The sequence below is a fragment of the Vitis vinifera genome, chromosome 14 (assembly GCF_030704535.1).
Source record: "Vitis vinifera cultivar Pinot Noir 40024 chromosome 14, ASM3070453v1".
NCBI classification, from domain to species: domain Eukaryota; kingdom Viridiplantae; phylum Streptophyta; class Magnoliopsida; order Vitales; family Vitaceae; genus Vitis; species Vitis vinifera.
The window spans coordinates 28,355,217-28,375,935 of NC_081818.1; the positions used below are offsets into that span (position 1 = coordinate 28,355,217).

Consider the following 20,719-nt stretch of genomic DNA (forward strand, 5'->3'; position numbering starts at 1 on the left):
GATGAGCACAATGGGTTATTATGACAGCTTTAGAAACCTGGGGTGTAAAAGAGACATTAAAATGGAACCGAGGGGAAGACATTGTAGAACAAGTAAAGAGGAAGCCTCACCAGGAAGGGCAGCTTTGCAAACCCTCTGGCTCTGTACAGGAACGAATTATAGAAAGATGGTTGAACCACTTGACATTGCTGCCTACCACAGAGAGGGTGGAAGAAACTACATAACCAATGGAGGATGTAAACATTACACGCTATTAGAGCAATGATGCAATGAAGAGAAGGGGACTTTGTCTTCCAATAATTTAAGAAAATAAAACCAAATAATGCCAGAATTTGGGTTGAGAAACACCCAAAAGATAGTGGCCCAATATGAAGTAGTCACAAAACTAGTAACAGCCTTGTGGCCATAGTTGGTGTAGTATGAGCAAGTGGGGTATGAAGTAGGTAGGTGAGTATTGCAATGAAATTTCCAGCACTGCTTCCTGAATTAAGAAATCACATACTCAAGTCTTAATCGTTGTCATCATACCGTGTGAGAACCGAGGAAGAATCTTTGCTCTTAGACTGGATTTTGTAGTCTTTCTTTAACAATTACAAGTTATCTGAATTCCCTTCATCCTCCTATATAATATTGTTTTTGGTCTTGTTCTTGTTGCATTGTGGCTAGGCATCTCCATGGGAGGAAGGAGGATGAATCAAGTTCCTTTGTATGAATCAATTTCTCTGCTCTTTTTTTTTTCAATCCTTGAATCGAATCATTGCTTAGTTCTTGCTTTAATTTCTCCATTTTCTGTTGGGTCTTTGATTGCAGGTTTAGCTCTGCAAGAAAACTGGGAAATTTAATTGTGACCTCCAATCTAATCGACTCTGCTTTGACTAAAATTCTTGAGCTTCAAAGAGACCAAACAGCCTTGCCTTCCCCCGTTCAATACAGAGTTTTTTATCCATCTCCCAACTGCACAATTGTAGCTTTTGTCTCTTCACCTGACTGCACTCAAAACCCTCTTCCTGGACAAGGAGATTTAGTTCCCTCTCCTCTCTTTGACTTCCTCTGCACCGAAGAATACAAGTCCGTCTCCATTAACAGAGCTGCATTAACCCTCTTTACCTCTCTCCACGATCATCTCTCTGGACTAAAAACTCAGGTCAAAATATGATAGTTGTTTTTATTTTCGTTTCCTTTTTGTTAACAATTGGGAGACATGAAACAGCTTGACCATGAGATCTCTCTCATAGAGTCAAACTACCTGAAGAAGAAGAAGACGTTACACATATCCATCTGCGCTGCATCATCGCATTACCCATTGATCGGTTGTGATTCAACTCTTAATAGGAAGACAGTAGAACTGGTGTTGGTATCTGTTTTTAGATCAGCTTATATGTATCTTGTTGCTAAAAAGGGAATGTTTAGAAGTGAGATTAATGGGATTATTCTGACATGGATTTCATATGGTTACCTGTTTTGCAGTTGACTGTGATTGAAGGTCGATTAATCATTACTGGGTACTCGATGGGAGGATCCGTTGCTTCTCTCTTCACCTTATGCCTGTTAGAAGTCATCAATTTATCAAAACCCAAATGCCGCCCCATTTGTATCACCTTTGGTTCACCCCTCATAGGCGACTTTGGCCTCCAACACTCCAATTGGAATTCTTTCTTCTTGCATGTAGTGTCCAACCAAGATCTAGTCCCCGGACTCTTCCTCCCATCCGACAGATCTCCTCCCACATCCTCCCATTCACAAACTACTGGTTACAAGCCCTTTGGGACATATCTCTTGTGCTCTGAACTTGGTTGTGCTTGTTTTGACAACTCTGATTTAATTTTGGAATTGCTGAAAGTCATATCATCAGAGGTTGCCAGAGGATTGCGGGATGTTGATTACAGGAAGATTTTAAGAAACCTCAAGGAGAGGGCAATCTGCAAGGGACTTCCGCAGGTGGGTGAAAGGTTTGCAAATCCATTTTCAGCTGGGATCATCATGGAACTTGAGACGATTGGATTTAATGAAACAAAGGTAAACAGCTTTCTCCCATCTACTGATGTTATGGAACATGGTTTACACATCATTAAATACTGCAACAACTGCCCTATTTAGATTTAGGGCAATGATGAAAATATCAGTAATCACGGATATATCAGTATTTCGATTTTACGGATATATCGGATATATCGGAGATATATCGGTAGATATTTTGAAAAAAAATATCGGCAAGCTTAAAATTGTTAAAAACTCATGAAAATATAAGAAAATCTCATAATAATATAATTAAAAGTATAATAGACATTTTAAAGTTATTTTATTGAAAATTTTGATATATGTATAACATGATTTATCATATTTGATAATAATATCGTATGCGTCGATAAAAATATGAATTTTATAAGTGTACATTTATTATTAAATTACACCTAATATTATGATATCTGATTATAATATGTCTAATTTTAAAATATATATTAGTATTAAAATATGATCCATTTAATTCAATTGTATTAAACAATATAAAATAAATAATGATATATATATATATATATATAATTTTTTAATATTTAATTAATTATTAATGATATTAAAAACATTATGAAGAAAATTATATAATTTTTTAATTTTTGGTAATTAATTAAAAGACTTTGCATTTAATTATAAATTAATTATAATTAATTTACTCTTTAAAATATTCTTATATTTTCTTTATATAATGAATTTAAGTATATATATAGTTGTTGCATATTATATATTAAAGGACAACTTAGCCCAAGTGGTAAGCGAGTGAACCCCAATGTGAGGCATTGTAGCACGTGCACTGTAGCATCACTGTAGCGACTCTGACTTTCGTTGACCCGCATTGACTACACGATATATCGGAGAAAAATCACTGATTTATCGCCAAATCACCAATAAATCGCCGATTTCTCGCGATAAATACCAAAATATAGTGTCGAAACCCTTCGATACACGATTTTTCGGCGCATTTTCTTACTTGGATTTACCTTTTTGTTCTTTGGGATCTTCCATGACTCATTTTTTAATGCCATTTTATTTTCCTTTTTGTTTCTAAATTTTTAAAAAATCGTTTTCACTTCTTTTTTTTAAGAAAATTTTGGCAAATTTTGAAAATATAATATTAGTGTTTTCACTTCTTTCTTTTTTTTTTTTTTCTTTTTTTTTTTAAACTCAATTTTCTAAAAAATGAAAATAGAAAAACATTGTCTAAACATGTTTGTAAACTTAATTTTATTTTTTTATAAATGAAAAAAAAAATCTAAATGAGTAAGGCTTTATTAATTTTAATTTTTTTCTTTTCCTTATATTTTCTTATTTTATTCCAAATTTTCTTGCAACCAAACATAATCTAAATGTTTACAACTTTTATTGTAAGGAATGAATGACACTACTTTGTGAACTTTTATGATAATATTTTGAATCATAAATTGTGTTTTTTTTAGTAATATCAATTTTATTACCAATGACTTAATTGTTAATAACAAAATATAATATTTATAAATATTTTTATTCTCAACAGGCTACAATTTTTACTCTTGTGATAAAAAAAATTTTGTCATAAATTACACATTATGATGAGTTTTTCTATTTTCCTTATCAGCCAATTCAACAAATATCATATATATTGTAATGGCTAACAAATTTTCACATAAATTTTTTATAAGATAAAGTAGAATGGAATTATTCAATTTCAAAAAAAAAAAAAATGGTACCTAATGAAAAAGATAAAATATATAGATCATCTCGAAGAAATCAGGAAAGATAAATGATGAGACCATATATAGGACCCTTGATGGAGACTATTTTAATTGAAGTGGTGTGCTCCTTCCGACTCAGAACATGTTCAGCATTGCACACAAACTAACATCGTCGATCTTGAGTATGAAAAAGGTGATTAGATTCCAAGGTTGTCGTTTGTCCCAACTCCTCATATTAGAGGTGATGCTCAAGCTAACGTGCCTCGCAGTTGAGCCCCGGCCAATCGGTCTAATATGCTTTTCCAATGGTGAGTTTCACTGCCACCATGTATTACATTAATTCCGATAGCGCACAAGTTGTGTTTGTGCTATTGCTTTTTGCCCTCACAAACATATACACAAGAGACATTCAGACCAGATCTGTTCTACCATCCTCTAGGAAAGCATTGTAGGTCATTTGAAATTGGGATTTCAGCACCAGAGTCAAATTGCCTTCCTTCCTGAAAGATGAGCATTTTTTATACTCTTACATCGGCTTTTATGGAAATGAAATCAGCTTCTCATTCTGTTACATTTTTCAATTTTGCTGCCTATAACTGCTCACTGCCTGTTTGTGAGACATTATCCAGATTTTCCCTGATCAATTATAGAGAGGTCATTGGACTCATCCATGATTGGAATTTCCTGTTATCATTATTTGCAAATCATCAACCATTTGTCATGATATCTTAAGTTAAGCTGAGCACGAATTTCAGCTAAGATCCTCAGAACTAGAAATATGCACTGCAGGTATTACTTGATATGTGAATATCCAATACAATATTTTTTTACTAAGAGGAATACGAATTTGAAACACTTTCCAATAATTTATCAAGTCATATTTTCGTGCTGTCGTGATACATGTGTCTACTGTATGCATGGCTTTTCTTTTCTACACATGCCTTTATCTTTGCACATGACTCTTTTGATACACGCCAGCATCAAGGCAATTGCCTAAATCTAAATCACATCCTTTGTGTCACGTCTTCCTTGTTACCACGGTCCTCTTGTACACCATGGTCCCTTAATGTAACTTGTGCCACAAGCCCTTTGTGCATGAATTCAAATTGTTCAATCATTTCGCCATTTACACCTTTTAAGGTCCAATAAGCGTATACAAGAGACTACACTCATTCTAGATGATAAAGTACATTCAACTAACTACTCTTGCTAATGAGCATATCCAAGTCAATACATAAGATTAATTATTACATATGGTAATTGAAACCCTGTTTAAATAAATAGTGACACAAATATAAAAAATATATATATTTAAAAATAAATAAATAACAATTTAGAGAATTTCATAACTTAGTATCAAACCTATTGTAGGAAAGAGTATTATACAATGTAGGGTTTAGGATCAAAGTTAACCTAAGATCAATTTTAAGTTTTAAGACCAATTCAAATTCAAAACTAAGGTTTTAAGTTTCAAAAATATATCTCTTAAACCAATTAAATAGAAAAAAGAAAATTACAAAGAAAATTTCTTCCTCATCGGTTTCTTTTATCTTGAAAACTAAAGGAAATATATATCAATATTTGAGATGGAAATTCATAATCTTAGAAACACAAAGAACAAAGAGAGTATGAAGAGACCATACCATGAGAGATTTTCCAAAAGGTTGGTAAACCATGGTAATCACCTTTGAGTTTTGCTGAGAAAAACAAACCTTAATTTTTATTTTTATTTTTTTATCATTTTTTCTCTTGTGGTGTACATTTAAGAAAAACAAATCTTAAAAAAAAAAAAAAAAAAACCAAATAATGCCAGAATTTGGGTTGAGAAACACCCAAAAGATAGTGGCCCAATACATGTGCCTAAGAAAATCTTCATGAGCCGATAAACATAGTCACAAAACTAGTAACAGCCTTGTAGCCATAGTTGGTGTAGTATGAGCAAGTGGGGTATGAAGTAGGTAGGTGAGTATTGCAATGAAATTTCCAGCACTGCTTCCTGAATTAAGAAATCACATACCCAAGTCTTAGTCGTCGTCGTCGTACCGTGTGAGAACCGGGAAGAATCTTTGCTCGTAGAGTGGCTTTTGTAGTCTTTCTTTAACAATTACAAGTTATCTGAATTCCCTTCATCCTCCTATATAATATTGTTTTTGGTCTTGTTCTTGTTGCATTGTGGCTAGGCATCTCCATGGAAGGAAGGAGGATGAATCAAGTTCCTTTGTATGAATCAATTTCTCTGCTCTTTTTCTTTTCAATCCGTGAATCGAATCATTGCTTAGTTCTTGCTTTAATTTCTCCATTTTCTGTTGGGTCTTTGACTGCAGGTTTAGCTCTGCAAGAGAACTGGGAAATTTAATGGTGACCTCCAATCTAATCGACTCTGCTTTGACTAAAATTCTTGAGCTTCAAAGAGACCAAACAGCCTTGCTTTCCTCCGTTCAATACAGAGTTTTTTATCCATCTCCCAAGTGCACAATTGTAGCTTTTGTCTCTTCACCTGACTGCACTCAAAACCCTCTTCCTGGACAAGGAGATTTAGTTCCGTCTCCTCTCTTTGACTTCCTCTGCACCGAAGAATACAAGTCCGTCTCCATTAACAGAGCTGCATTAACCCTCTTTACCTCTTTCCACGATCATCTCTCTGGACTAAAAACTCAGGTCAAAATATGATAGTTGTTTTTATTTTCGTTTCCTTTTTGTTAACAATTGTGAGACATGAAACAGCTTGACCATGAGATCTCTCTCATAGAGTCAAACTACCTGAAGAAGAAGAAGACGTTACACATATCCATCTGCGTTGCATCATCGCATTACCCATTGATCGGTTGTGATTCAACTCTTAATAGGAAGACAGTAGAACTGGTGTTGGTATCTGTTTTTAGATCAGCTTATATGTATCTTGTTTCTAAAAAAGGTAAGTTTAGAAGTGAGATTAATGGGATTATTCTGACATGGATTCCATATGGTTACCTGTTTTGCAGTTGACTCAGATTGAAGGTCAATTAATCATCACTGGGCACTCCCTGGGAGGATCCGTTGCTTCTCTCTTCACCTTATGCCTGCTAGATGGAAATTTATTAAAACCCAACTGCCGCCCCTTTTGTATCACCTTTGGTTCACCCCTCATCGGCGGCTTTGGCCTCCAACACTCCATATGGAATTCTTTCTTCCTGCATGTAGTGTCTAACCAAGACCCAGTCCCCGGTCTCTTCCTCCCATCTGGCAGAGGCAGATCTACGCCCACATCCTCCCATTCACAAACTACCGGTTACAAGCCCTTTGGGACATATCTCTTGTGCTCTGAACTTGGTTGTGCTTGTTTGGAAAAGCCTGATTTAATTTTGGGATTGCTGAAAGTCAGATCATCCGAGGTTGCCGGAGGATTGCAGGATGTTGATTATGGGGAGATTTTAAGAAACCTCAAGGAGAGGGCAATCTGCAAGGGACTTCAGCAGGTGGGTGAAAGGTTTGCAGATCCTTTTACAGCTGGGATCATCATGGACCTTGAGATAATTGGATTTGATCAAACAAAGGTAAACAGCTAGCTTTCTCCCATCTAATGATGTTATGAAACATGGTTTACACTTCACCAAATACTGCAACAACTGCCCTATTTAGATTTGCCGTCTTGTTCTTTGGGATCTTCCATAACTAGACTCATTTTTTAATTTCATGGCAGCTGCTGCAGCATAACATTGATATCGAGACTGTGATAAGCACAATGGAAGAGGAAGCCAGAAACCCAACCAAAAAAAATAAAGCTTTCGATGCCAAGATTCTGAATCACAAAAAAAAAGACATGGCCGGGCTAGAATGGTATAAGAAGAAATCAAAAGATCTGAACAAGGGTTACTACGACTGCTTCAAAAACCAGGGGTCAAAAAGGGACATTAAAATTGAACAGTATGGGGGACACCTCACATTATACTGGAAAGACATGGTTGCACAAGTACAGAGGAAGCCCCAGAAGGAAGGAGCAACATTTCGAACCCGTTGGCTCTATGCAGGGACGGTTTATAGAAGAATGGTTGAACCACTGGACATTGCTGCCTTCTACGTAGAGGGTGGAACAGACTACATGAAGAATGAAAGATCTCTTCATTACAAGCTGTTGCAGCAATGGTATGAGGAAGATGTGAAACCCCCCTCTAAGGATAAGCTTGATTCCAAGAAGCAAAAGGTGTCTGGTATCCTAACTGAGGATTCTTGCTTTTGGGCACATGTGGAGGAGGCTATCTTGTCATGCGAATTGCTTAAGAGTGAAAACTGTACTCTTGAGCAGGAAAAATCATCATGGGATAATCTGGTTAAGTTCGAGGAGTATGTAATGGAACAGATTAACAACTATGCAGTGTCCCCTGAGATTTTCTTGGGGGAAAGCAGCTTCATGAAATGGTGGGGACTGTATGAGGGCTACATATATGCTCGCAGTAATTCCCATAGGTCACCATTGATCAGCTTTATGAAGAACGGTAGTTATACAGAGTATCGTTAGAGGGGTAATCCAGTTTGTGTGTTGTGTGTATTGTTTTGTGAGCATTCAATGGATAGAACTAGAAAGAGTGTGACCTTTTTCCTTTTTTTCTTCTAGTTGCTGCCCATATTCTCAGCACTATTTTCTTCCTTCTTTTCCTCAGTTTTTTCTTAAGAAATGAATATTATGATGTTGCTGGGATGCACTTTCATTTTTGTTCCATTACATTGTGTTTTATTCATATCCTAAACAAATAAATGTAAACAAGAAAATCAAATAAGACTTCAAAGAGTCTGTTCCTTTTAAAGCAAGGGAAAAAAAGGACATGTTTGTTTACTTCCACAGCTGGGTAGATTCAACTCCACCAAAATTGGCAACAACTTCCCATTGAAAAATTCCTTCTAAGCTTGAATGACATAAAACTAGATATGTTCCAGCTAGAATGGTACAAAAAAGAAATCAAAAGATGAGCACAATGGGTTATTATGACAGCTTTAGAAACCATCTTACAACACATCCATCAGAATTTAGACTATTCATAGAAACATTCTTAACATGTAAATCTACTATTGCCATGCACGTCAACATAGAATTTCTAAAATGATTGAATAAAATAAATAAAACAAAAGAAACCCTTCCAAGAGAATTTCATAATCTAATGTCAAATCTATTACGAAGATGAACATGTAAAATTTAAGGTTTATAATCAAAGTCGACTTGAATCTGAGTTTTAAAACCAATTTGCAGTTTTTAAGTTTGGAGACTAGATCTCTTAAACCAATTAAATGTAAAAAACTAAAAAGAAAACTTCTTCAAATTTTGAAATGAGAATGAGAATGCAATTCCTAACTAGTTTCTTCATCAAAAATCCCGAAAAAAAAAAAAAAAGAAGAGAGAGAGAGACCATAGACGCCAGTGTTTGGGTTTAGAACCACCCAAGAGAGAGTAGTCCAATATATGGGCTTAAGAAAATCCTCATGGGCCTAAGCTAAGACTAGGAACAATCTTGTATCCGTGGTTGGTTTAGTATGAGCATGTGTACTGCGAAGGAAGTAGCTGAGAATTGCAATGGAATTTCCAGTACTGCTTCCTGAACGAACAAATCGCATACCCAAGATTTGGTCGTCAACGCCATGCTGGGTGAGAACCGGGGAAGCATCTTCGCTCGTTGACGAGCTTTTGTAGTCCTTCTTTAACAATTATAAGGCATCTGAATTCCCTTCATCCTCCCACACCATTGTTTTTGGTCTTGTTCTTGTTGCTTTGTGACTACGCATCTCCATGGAAGGAAGGAGGATGAACCAAGTTCCTTTGTATGCATCAATTTTACTGTTTTTTTTTTCCTTTTTAATCTTTGGATCGAATCATTGCTTAGTTCTTGCTTAATTTCTCCATTTTATGTTGGGTCTTTGATTGCAGGTTTAGCTCTGCGCGAGAACTGGGAAATTTAATTGTGACCTCCAATCTAATCGACTCTGCTTTGACTAAAATTCTTGAGCTTCAAAGAGACCAAACAGCCTTGCCTTCCCCCGTTCAATACAGAGTTTTTTATCCATCTCCCAAGTGCACAATTGTAGCTTTTGTCTCTTCACCTGACTGCACTCAAAACCCTCTTCCTGGACAAGGAGATTTAGTTCCCTCTCCTCTCTTTGACTTCCTCTGCACCGAAGAATACCCTTCCGTCTCCATTAACGGAGCCGCATTAACCCTCTTTACCTCTCTCTACGATCATCTCTCTGGACTAATAGATGAGGTCAAAATCTGATACTTGTTTTAATTTACGTTAACTTTTCGTTAACAATTGTGAGACACGTATATATATATATATATATATATATCTTGTGGATAAAAGGAAAGTTTACAAGTGAGAATAGTGGCATTTTTCTGACAGATTTCACACCGTTGCTTGTTTTGCACTTGACTGTGATTGAAGGTCGATTAATCATCACTGGGCACTCGATGGGAGGATCCGTTGCTTCTCTCTTCACCTTATGCCTGCTAGAAGTCATTAATATATCAAAACCCAAATGCCGCCCCATTTGCATCACATTTGGTTCACCCCTCATAGGCGACTTTGGCTTCCAACACTCCAATTGGAATTCTTTCTTCTTGCATGTAGTGTCCAACCAAGATCTAGTCCCCGGACTCTTCCTCCCATCCGGCAGATCTCCTCCCACATCCTCCCATTCACAAACTACTGGTTACAAGCCCTTTGGGACATATCTCTTGTGCTCTGAACTTGGTTGTGCTTGTTTTGACAACCCTGATTTAATTTTGGAATTGCTGAAAGTCATATCATCAGAGGTTGCCGGAGGATTGCGGGATGTTGATTACAGGAAGATTTTAATAAACCTCAAGGAGAGGGCAATCTTCAAGGGACTTCAGCAGGTGGGTGAAAGGTTTGCAGATCCCTTGTCAGCTGGGATCATCATGGACCTTGAGATAATTGGATTTGATCAAACAAAGGTAAACAGCTTTCTCCCAATTAATGATGTAGCATGGTTTACACTCAACTTCACCAAAACCTGCAACAACTGCCCTATTTAGATTTGCCTTCCGGTTCTTTGGGTTCTTCTATAACTTCTCATTTTTTAAATCCATGGCAGCTGTTGCGGCACAACATTGATATCAACACTGTGATAAGGATACTGGGAGCGGAAGCCAGAATCCTAGCCCACAAAAATAAAGCTTCTGATGCCAAGAAACTGAATGACATAAAAATACACATGGCCCAGCTAGAATGGTATAAGAAGAAATCAAAAGATCTGAACAAGGGTTACTACGACTGCTTCAAAAACCAGGGGTTAAAAAGGGACATTAAAATTGAACAGTATAGGGGACACCTCACAATATACTGGAAAGACATGGTTGCACAAGTACAGAGGAAGCCCCAGAAGGAAGGAGCATCATTTCGAACCAGTTGGCTCTATCCAGGGACAACTTATAGAAGAATGGTTGAACCACTGGACATTGCTGCCTTCTACAGAGAGGGTAGAACAGACTACATAAACAATGGAAGATCTCCTCATTACAAGCTGTTGCAGCAATGGTATGAGGAAGATGTGAAGCCCCCATCCAGAGATAAGCTCGATTCCAAGAAACTAAAGGTGTCTGGTATCCTAACTGAGGATTCTTTGTTTTGGGCACATGTGGAGGAGGCTCTCTTGTCATGCGAATCGCTCAAGAGTGCAAACTCTACTCTTGAGCAGAGAAAATCATCATGGGATAATCTGGTTAAGTTTGGGGAGTATGTAATGGAACAGATTGGAAACTATGCAGTGTCCCCTGAGATTTTCTTGGGGGAAAGCAGCTTCATGAAATGGTGGGGAGTGTATGAGGACTACATAGATGCTTCCAATAATTTCTATGGGTCACCATTGATCAACTTTATGAAGGACCGTAGTTATAGACTGTATGGTTAGAGGGCAATCCAGTTTGTGTATTGTGTTTATTGTATTGTGAGCATTCAATAGATAAAACTAGAAAGAGCGTGACCTTTTTATGACAACTTTAGAAACCAGGGGTTAAAAGAGACATTACAAATTGAATTTTTTGAGAGGAAACCTCAAGAGTATACTGGGAAGCCATGGTGGAACAAGTAGAGAGGAAGCTTCGGAAGGAAGGATCAATGGTTGAACCACTTGACATTGTTGCCTACTTCAGGGAGGGTGTAAGAAACAACATAACCGAGGGAAGATCTGAACATTAAACATTGTACAATTATTGTAAATGTCTTATACATTACGTGTGAAAATACCAAAAAAAATTATATTCAACATTTATGTTTGTATACAAGCAATATTTTGGATAGTTTGATATAAAAAACAAATGAAGAAAACGAAGAAAAACATACAAATATATTTACAATGGACAAACTTATACAATTAGTGTAAATGTCTTGTATATTTAGTACAAAAGTCTCGTACTTTGTAAAAATATAAAAATATAGTATTTGACTTTTATATATGTGTGAAAATGTAAAAGGAAAAAGAAAAATAGTTAGAGCATTTGGTACCGTGAGTGATGACTTCACCTAAAGAAAGGTTAATGAATATTATGGTCTCGATGGAAGAGCGACTCCGGTAAAATATATGGATTAAATTGATGCTTTTCTTTTGACGATGAAGTAGTTGAGTTATGAATACGAGGTTTTGCTAACAACATTGAAGGCAAGGATTCCCTAATATACTCCAATTCATATTCAATTTGTAGACCTTCAACTAACTACTCTTGCTAATGAGCATATCCAAGTGAATACATAAGATTAATTATTACATATGATAATTGAAACCCTGTTTAAATAAATAGTGACACAAATATAAAAAATATATATATTTAAAAATAAATAAATAATAATTTAGAGAATTTCATAACTTAGCATCAAACCTATTGTAGGAAAGAGTATTATACAATGTAGGGTTTAGGATCAAAGTTAACCTAAGATCAAATTTAAGTCTTAAGACCAATTCACATTCAAAACTAAGGTTTTAAATTTCAAAAATATATCTCTTAAACCAATTAAATGGAAAAAAGAAAATTACAAAGAAAATTTCTTCCTCATCGGTTTCTTTTATCTTGAAAACTAAAGGAAATATATATCAATATTTGAGATGGAAATTCATAATCTTAGAAACACAAAGAACAAAGAGAGTATGAAGAGACCATACCATGAGAGATTTTCCAAAAGGTTGGTAAACCATGGTAATCACCTTTGAGTTTTGCTGAGAAAAACAAACCTTAATTTTTATTTTTATTTTTTTATCATTTTTTCTCTTGTGGTGTACATTTAAGAAAAACAAATCTTAAAAAAAAAAAAAAAAAAACCAAATAATGCCAGAATTTGGGTTGAGAAACACCCAAAAGATAGTGGCCCAATACATGTGCCTAAGAAAATCTTCATGAGCCGATAAACATAGTCACAAAACTAGGAACAGCCTTGTAGCCATAGTTGGTGTAGTATGAGCAAGTGGGGTATGAAGTAGGTAGGTGAGTATTGCAATGAAATTTCCAGCACTGCTTCCTGAATTAAGAAATCACATACTCAAGTCTTAATCGTTGTCATCATACCGTGTGAGAACCGAGGAAGAATCTTTGCTCTTAGACTGGATTTTGTAGTCTTTCTTTAACAATTACAAGTTATCTGAATTCCCTTCATCCTCCTATATAATATTGTTTTTGGTCTTGTTCTTGTTGCATTGTGGCTAGGCATCTCCATGGGAGGAAGGAGGATGAATCAAGTTCCTTTGTATGAATCAATTTCTCTGCTCTTTTTTTTTTCAATCCTTGAATCGAATCATTGCTTAGTTCTTGCTTTAATTTCTCCATTTTCTGTTGGGTCTTTGATTGCAGGTTTAGCTCTGCAAGAAAACTGGGAAATTTAATTGTGACCTCCAATCTAATCGACTCTGCTTTGACTAAAATTCTTGAGCTTCAAAGAGACCAAACAGCCTTGCCTTCCCCCGTTCAATACAGAGTTTTTTATCCATCTCCCAAGTGCACAATTGTAGCTTTTGTCTCTTCACCTGACTGCACTCAAAACCCTCTTCCTGGACAAGGAGATTTAGTTCCCTCTCCTCTCTTTGACTTCCTCTGCACCGAAGAATACAAGTCCGTCTCCATTAACAGAGCTGCATTAACCCTCTTTACCTCTCTCCACGATCATCTCTCTGGACTAAAAACTCAGGTCAAAATATGATAGTTGTTTTTATTTTCGTTTCCTTTTTGTTAACAATTGTGAGACATGAAACAGCTTGACCATGAGATCTCTCTCATAGAGTCAAACTACCTGAAGAAGAAGAAGACGTTACACATATCCATCTGCGCTGCATCATCGCATTACCCATTGATCGGTTGTGATTCAACTCTTAATAGGAAGACAGTAGAACTGGTGTTGGTATCTGTTTTTAGATCAGCTTATATGTATCTTGTTGCTAAAAAGGGAAAGTTTAGAAGTGAGATTAATGGGATTATTCTGACATGGATTTCATATGGTTACCTGTTTTGCAGTTGACTGTGATTGAAGGTCGATTAATCATCACTGGGTACTCGATGGGAGGATCCGTTGCTTCTCTCTTCACCTTATGCCTGTTAGAAGTCATCAATTTATCAAAACCCAAATGCCGCCCCATTTGTATCACCTTTGGTTCACCCCTCATAGGCGACTTTGGCCTCCAACACTCCAATTGGAATTCTTTCTTCTTGCATGTAGTGTCCAACCAAGATCTAGTCCCCGGACTCTTCCTCCCATCCGACAGATCTCCTCCCACATCCTCCCATTCACAAACTACTGGTTACAAGCCCTTTGGGACATATCTCTTGTGCTCTGAACTTGGTTGTGCTTGTTTTGACAACTCTGATTTAATTTTGGAATTGCTGAAAGTCATATCATCAGAGGTTGCCAGAGGATTGCGGGATGTTGATTACAGGAAGATTTTAAGAAACCTCAAGGAGAGGGCAATCTGCAAGGGACTTCCGCAGGTGGGTGAAAGGTTTGCAAATCCATTTGCAGCTGGGATCATCATGGAACTTGAGACAAATATTGGATTTAATGAAACAAAGGTAAACAGCTTTCTCCCATCTAATGATGTTATGGAACATGGTTTACACCTCATTAAATACTGCAACAACTGCCCTATTTAGATTTACCTTCTTGTTCTTTGGGATCTTCCATAACTAGACTCATTTTTTAATGCCATTTTATTTTCCTTTTTGTTTCTAAATTTTTTAAAAATCGTTTTCACTTCTTTTTTTTAAGAAAATTTTGGCAAATTTTGAAAATATAATATTAGTGTTTTCACTTCTTTCTTTCTTTCTTTTTTTCTTTTTTTTTTTAAACTCAATTTTCTAAAAAATGAAAATAGAAAAACATTGTCTAAACATGTTTGTAAACTTAATTTTATTTTTTTATAAATGAAAAAAAAAATCTAAATGAGTAAGGCTTTATTAATTTTAATTTTTTTCTTTTCCTTATATTTTCTTATTTTATTCCAAATTTTCTTGCAACCAAACATAATCTAAATGTTTACAACTTTTATTGTAAGGAATGAATGACACTACTTTGTGAACTTTTATGATAATATTTTGAATCATAAATTGTGTTTTTTTTAGTAATATCAATTTTATTACCAATGACTTAATTGTTAATAACAAAATATAATATTTATAAATATTTTTATTCTCAACAGGCTACAATTTTTACTCTTGTGATAAAAAAAATTTTGTCATAAATTACACATTATGATGAGTTTTTCTATTTTCCTTATCAGCCAATTCAACAAATATCATATATATATTGTAGTGGCTAACAAATTTTCACATAAATTTTTTATAAGATAAAGTAGAATGGAATTATTCAATTTCAAAAAAAAAAATGGTACCTAATGAAAAAGATAAAATATATAGATCATCTCGAAGAAATCAGGAAAGATAAATGATGAGACCATATATAGGACCCTTGATGGAGACTATTTTAATTGAAGTGGTGTGCTCCTTCCGACTCAGAACATGTTCAGCATTGCACACAAACTAACATCGTCGATCTTGAGTATGAAAAAGGTGATTAGATTCCAAGGACTTGCTACTCAACAATGACCAAAGAAGTTCATTTGTGGTTTGTCCCAACTCCTCATATTAGAGGTGATGCTCAAGCTAACGTGCCTCGCAGTTGAGCCCCGGCCAATCGCTCTAATATGCTTTTCCAATGGTGAGTTTCACTGCCACCATGTATTACATTAATTCCGATAGCGCACAAGTTGTGTTTGTGCTATTGCTTTTTGCCCTCACAAACATATACACAAGAGACATTCAGACCAGATCTGTTCTACCATCCTCTAGGAAAGCATTGTAGGTCATTTGAAATTGGGATTTCAGCACCAGAGTCAAATTGCCTTCCTTCCTGAAAGATGAGCATTTTTTATACTCTTACATCGGCTTTTATGGAAATGAAATCAGCTTCTCATTCTGTTACATTTTTCAATTTTACTGCCTATAACTGCTCACTGCCTGTTTGTGAGAGGTATGGACCCATGGGACATTATCCAGATTTTCCCTGATCAATTATAGAAAGGTCATTGGACTCATCCATGATTGGAATTTCCTGTTATCATTATTTGCAAATCATCAACCATTTGTCATGATATCTTAAGTTAAGCTGAGCACGAATTTCAGCTAAGATCCTCAGAACTAGAAATATGCACTGCAGGTATTACTTGATATGTGAATATCCAATACAATATTTTTTTACTAAGAGGAATACGAATTTGAAACACTTTCCAATAATTTATCAAGTCATATTTTCGTGCTGTCGTGATACATGTGTCTACTGTATGCATGGCTTTTCTTTTCTACACATGCCTTTATCTTTGCACATGACTCTTTTGATACACGCCAGCATCAAGGCAATTGCCTAAATCTAAATCACATCCTTTGTGTCACGTCTTCCTTGTTACCACGGTCCTCTTGTACACCATGGTCCCTTAATGTAACTTGTGCCACAAGCCCTTTGTGCATGAATTCAAATTGTTCAATCATTTCGCCATTTACACCTTTTAAGGTCCAATAAGCGTATACAAGAGACTACACTCATTCTAGATGATGAAGTACATTCAACTAACTACTCTTGCTAATGAGCATATCCAAGTCAATACATAAGATTAATTATTACATATGGTAATTGAAACCCTGTTTAAATAAATAGTGACAAAAATATAAAAAATATATATATTTAAAAATAAATAAATAACAATTTAGAGAATTTCATAACTTAGCATCAAACCTATTGTAGGAAAGAGTATTATACAATGTAGGGTTTAGGATCAAAGTTAACCTAAGATCAAATTTAAGTTTTAAGACCAATTCAAATTCAAAACTAAGGTTTTAAGTTTCAAAAATATATCTCTTATCTTTTTGCATATCAATTCAAATTCAAATTGAACCACTTGACAATGCTGCCTACCACATTGAGGGTGGAAGAAACTACATAACCAATGGAGGATCTAAACATTACATGCTATTGGAGCAATGATGCAATGAAGAGGAGAAGGGGACTTTGTCTTCTCATGCAAATTGCTCTCAGAGCTCAGAACCTACTCCTGAAGGGAAAGAATCATCATGGAGTGATCTGGTTAAGTTTGAGGATTTATTTATATAATTGAACTGATTGGAAGCTATGCAGTGTCGACCCCCACCCGAGCAGCTTCATGAAACGGTGGAAAGAGTTGGAAGAAGTCATAGATACTTGCTATAGGAGCTTCATGAAGTATGGAGAGGTATGGCATAGATACTTACAGTGTCGGAATTTCTCAAATCCCATTTCAGATTGTTCTAAAATAAGGATTCAGAATTGAGAGCTGGGGCAAAAGGTTTATGCTTAACAGACTCGAAATGAAAAGTAGTGCTTTAAGACCCTATGGACCTGGCCCTGGCCCTGGCCACTGTTCATCAGCACGCTTGTCTTAAATATCCGGTCACAATCCATAGAAATGAACAGGCGATTGCCCCACATGAACAAAGTAGGCAAAGCTTTGCATATACCCATTAGGCCATTACCCAAATGCAAAATCAGCTGTCAAAGAAACGCCATCATGTTCGTCCCCACACCCAACAAAAAAGAAAAAAAAGTTTTCTTTCCAGCTGGGAGAGGCAGAGGCTGAGGAAGTGTCAACGTAGATGTGGACTATTAACATGGGACCACCAAGCACATGCAGGTATGCGCACCTTCCCTCATTTCTTTCTTATAATAACAATACCTACATTTTCCTGAGCTTTGTTTTAAAAAAAAAATCCATAAATTACCCCATTTTCAAAATAATGTCCAATCTAATGTGTTGGTGTCACATAAATTACCATGTTATAAAACCATAGTTGGTAACTACGATTTTACATTTTAAAAATAATAAAAACCGTAGTCACCAACCATGGTTTTAACTTTAAGTTTAAAACCGTAGTTGGTGACTACGACTTTGACTATTTTTAAAAACAGTCAAAGCTGTAGTCACCAACCGCTTTAACTTTAATTTTATATATATATATTTAATTTTAATTTTTTTAAATAAAATATTATATTATTTTGATTTTATATTGATTAAAAATATGTAAGTGATGTAATAAAAATATTTAATTTTAATTGATCTCATTATTTAAATAATAGTAATATATAAAATTAAATAATTGATGTCTTTAATTTGATATAAAAATATATTTTGATAATTTTATTAAAATATTTGGCAATACACTCAATATAAATATAATTAGTTATAAATATATTATTTTATACCCTCATAATGAATAATATTATATTATTTTGTAACTTTGTGCAAAATTAAAGGCAATTATGCACTTGTACAAAATATAATATGACTTCAAGTGGGTAAATAATTGAAAAATTACTTAAATAAAACAAAACTATTTTTTTTTTCCCGGCAGGTTGTGTCGCGTGATTGACGGTGGTGGTGAATCGGTGATGGGGTGGAGAGATAGCGCGTGTAATTTATCACTTCACTTTATCATTTCTTCTGCTCCGAGTGGGTCCGTATCCCTAAAATCAGAGCTGGAATGCCCACGAATCTGAACCGTCCCTGCTGGTGGGCCACACACCATACTGGCAGTGCAACTGCACAGCCTGCACCCCTCCCACCCCTCTCCCGCCGCCGACACTATTATCGGAATCGGAATCGTCTCGCCGGAGGCGTCCCGGTTTCCCTCATTGCATCTTCGAAAATGACGGCAAAATTTTTAATTTTAAAATTTTTAAAAAAGACCACCACTAAAAATCAGATCTATCGACATTAAGGCCCATGCACCCTCCCTCAATTATTTGAGTCACGTGGAGTTCCTGCATCGACCCGTACTCCTGCTAAGAGAGTGGGTGCACACCCCCGTAACGTTTTAATTACTGTGATTATTTATTTTACGGCATTGAAATCAACTTGCCACTGAAATCGATCTAATTTATTTTTAAAAAAATAATTAAAAATAATAAAAATGTTAATGGTGTAACATGTAAGATCCTTATTTGACGCAAAACTGAGCGAAAACTAGTGGAGTTAGCGGTGAAGGCTTCTGAGTAAGAGCCCACACACTCTCCATTGCTGCCACTACCACTGGCTTTTTTTTTTATTTTTGTATTTATCTGCTCAGGTCTCTGAGCTTTGAGCTCTGAGAAACAATGGCATTGATCCTCTTTTCTCTACTATTCTTTCTGGGATTAGTGAACCCTTCGGAGTCCAGGTTGAGTGTCAACTACTACCAAAAATCATGCCCAAGATTCAGTCAGATCATGCAGGATACCATCACCAACAAGCAAATCACCAGCCCCACCACGGCTGCGGCCACTCTCCGCCTCTTCTTCCACGACTGCTTCATTGAGGGCTGCGATGCTTCCGTTCTTGTCTCCTCGACCCCCTTCAACGAGGCCGAGCGCGATGCCGACATGAACCTCTCCCTCCCCGGCGACGGCTTCGACGTCGTTGTCCGCGCCAAGACCGCCCTCGAGCTCGCTTGCCCCGGTGTGGTCTCCTGTGCCGACATTCTCGCCGTCGCTACCCGCGATCTCGTCACCATGGTGGGAGGTCCCTTCTACAAGGTCCCGCTGGGGAGAAGAGATGGGCTGGTCTCCCGGGCGAACAGGGTTGAAGGTAACCTTCCAAGACCCACGATGTCCATTTCTCAGATAATTTCGATTTTCGCTGTGAGAGGGTTCTCGGTTCAAGAAATGGTGGCGCTGAGTGGTGCCCACACGATTGGGTTCTCGCATTGTAAAGAATTCAGCAGCGGGATCTACAATTACAGCCGCAGTTCCCAGTCCAATCCGAGCTACAACCCTAGATTCGCAGAGGGGTTGAGAAAAGCTTGCAGCGATTACCAGAAGAATCCTACATTGTCGGTGTTCAACGATATAATGACTCCCAACAAGTTCGATAACATGTATTTCCAGAATCTGCCCAAGGGTTTGGGGCTATTGGCGACGGACCATACCATGGCTACCGATCCGAGGACGAGGCAGTTTACGGATTTGTATGCCAAGAATCAAAGCGCCTTCTTTGAGGCATTTGGTCGAGCTATGGAGAAGCTTGGCCTTTATGGGATCAAGACCGGGCGAAGAGGAGAGATTCGACGCAGGTGTGATGCCTTAAACTAGGTTTTTAAGGTTTTTTTTTTTTTTTTTGCATTACAAACTCCCACCGTAGTGATGATCAATCAAGGTGAATTGATGGTGAGGGGGTGGTTTCATTTGAATTCTTTTTTTTTTTGTTGTTGTTGAGAATATGAGATAGTATTTATACATGCTTGTATCACCATGATTTTGTGCTCAATATACATGTTTATTCATATTGGGGTTCTGGGTTTAAACTTTTCTCCTTAGGGTTTTGCCATTGTTAGCGATAGTGATGTTGGTCAGCCTTCTCTGGTCTCATGGTGTTTGTATTGATAGTGGTAATAACTAAGAGTGGTTCATCTTTGATCGTTTGATTATATTAATCATTGGGCTGAGTGTTTTCTGTAGTTAATTGGGCAACTCAAGAATATGATAATGAACAAAGGA

General features: G+C 36.4%; 4 protein-coding genes across 8 annotated transcripts; all 4 read left to right on the forward strand.

Moving 5' to 3' along the window:
• The first annotated feature begins 409 nt into the window (after window positions 1-409).
• Window positions 410-8,400, forward strand: LOC100266391 (senescence-associated carboxylesterase 101). Of its 5 annotated transcripts, none has more exons than XM_010662664.3 (5): window positions 431-447; window positions 667-706; window positions 811-1,144; window positions 6,686-7,237; window positions 7,384-8,400. In XM_010662664.3, exons 2-5 carry the CDS (start codon window positions 675-677, stop codon window positions 8,197-8,199), a joined length of 1,734 nt encoding a protein of 577 aa, XP_010660966.1. In that variant the 5' UTR covers window positions 431-447; window positions 667-674; the 3' UTR covers window positions 8,200-8,400. The 5 variants fall into 5 exon arrangements, with proteins under 5 accessions (XP_019080421.1, XP_010660965.1, XP_010660966.1 ...); XM_010662661.3 differs by lacking the exons at window positions 431-447; window positions 667-706; window positions 811-1,144 and adding exons at window positions 3,409-4,012; window positions 5,885-5,924; window positions 6,029-6,362; XM_010662662.3 differs by lacking the exons at window positions 431-447; window positions 667-706; window positions 811-1,144 and adding exons at window positions 5,553-5,666; window positions 5,885-5,924; window positions 6,029-6,362.
• An 820-nt stretch (window positions 8,401-9,220) lies between these two features.
• LOC104881678 (senescence-associated carboxylesterase 101) lies at window positions 9,221-11,686 on the forward strand. The gene is made up of 3 exons (XM_010662660.3): window positions 9,221-9,491; window positions 9,598-10,644; window positions 10,785-11,686. Exons 2-3 carry the CDS (start codon window positions 10,138-10,140, stop codon window positions 11,598-11,600), a joined length of 1,323 nt encoding a protein of 440 aa, XP_010660962.1. The 5' UTR covers window positions 9,221-9,491; window positions 9,598-10,137; the 3' UTR covers window positions 11,601-11,686.
• A 1,305-nt stretch (window positions 11,687-12,991) lies between these two features.
• LOC104881677 (senescence-associated carboxylesterase 101) lies at window positions 12,992-16,313 on the forward strand. Its single transcript, XM_059742415.1, has 4 exons — window positions 12,992-13,164; window positions 13,384-13,423; window positions 13,528-13,861; window positions 14,185-16,313. Exons 2-4 carry the CDS (start codon window positions 13,392-13,394, stop codon window positions 14,815-14,817), a joined length of 999 nt encoding a protein of 332 aa, XP_059598398.1. The 5' UTR covers window positions 12,992-13,164; window positions 13,384-13,391; the 3' UTR covers window positions 14,818-16,313.
• Window positions 16,314-19,099: 2,786 nt separating this feature from the next.
• On the forward strand, window positions 19,100-20,706 carry LOC100261249 (peroxidase 31). Its single transcript, NM_001405848.1, has one exon. It carries the CDS (start codon window positions 19,343-19,345, stop codon window positions 20,312-20,314), a length of 972 nt encoding a protein of 323 aa, NP_001392777.1. The 5' UTR covers window positions 19,100-19,342; the 3' UTR covers window positions 20,315-20,706.
• The last annotated feature ends 13 nt before the right edge of the window (window positions 20,707-20,719 follow it).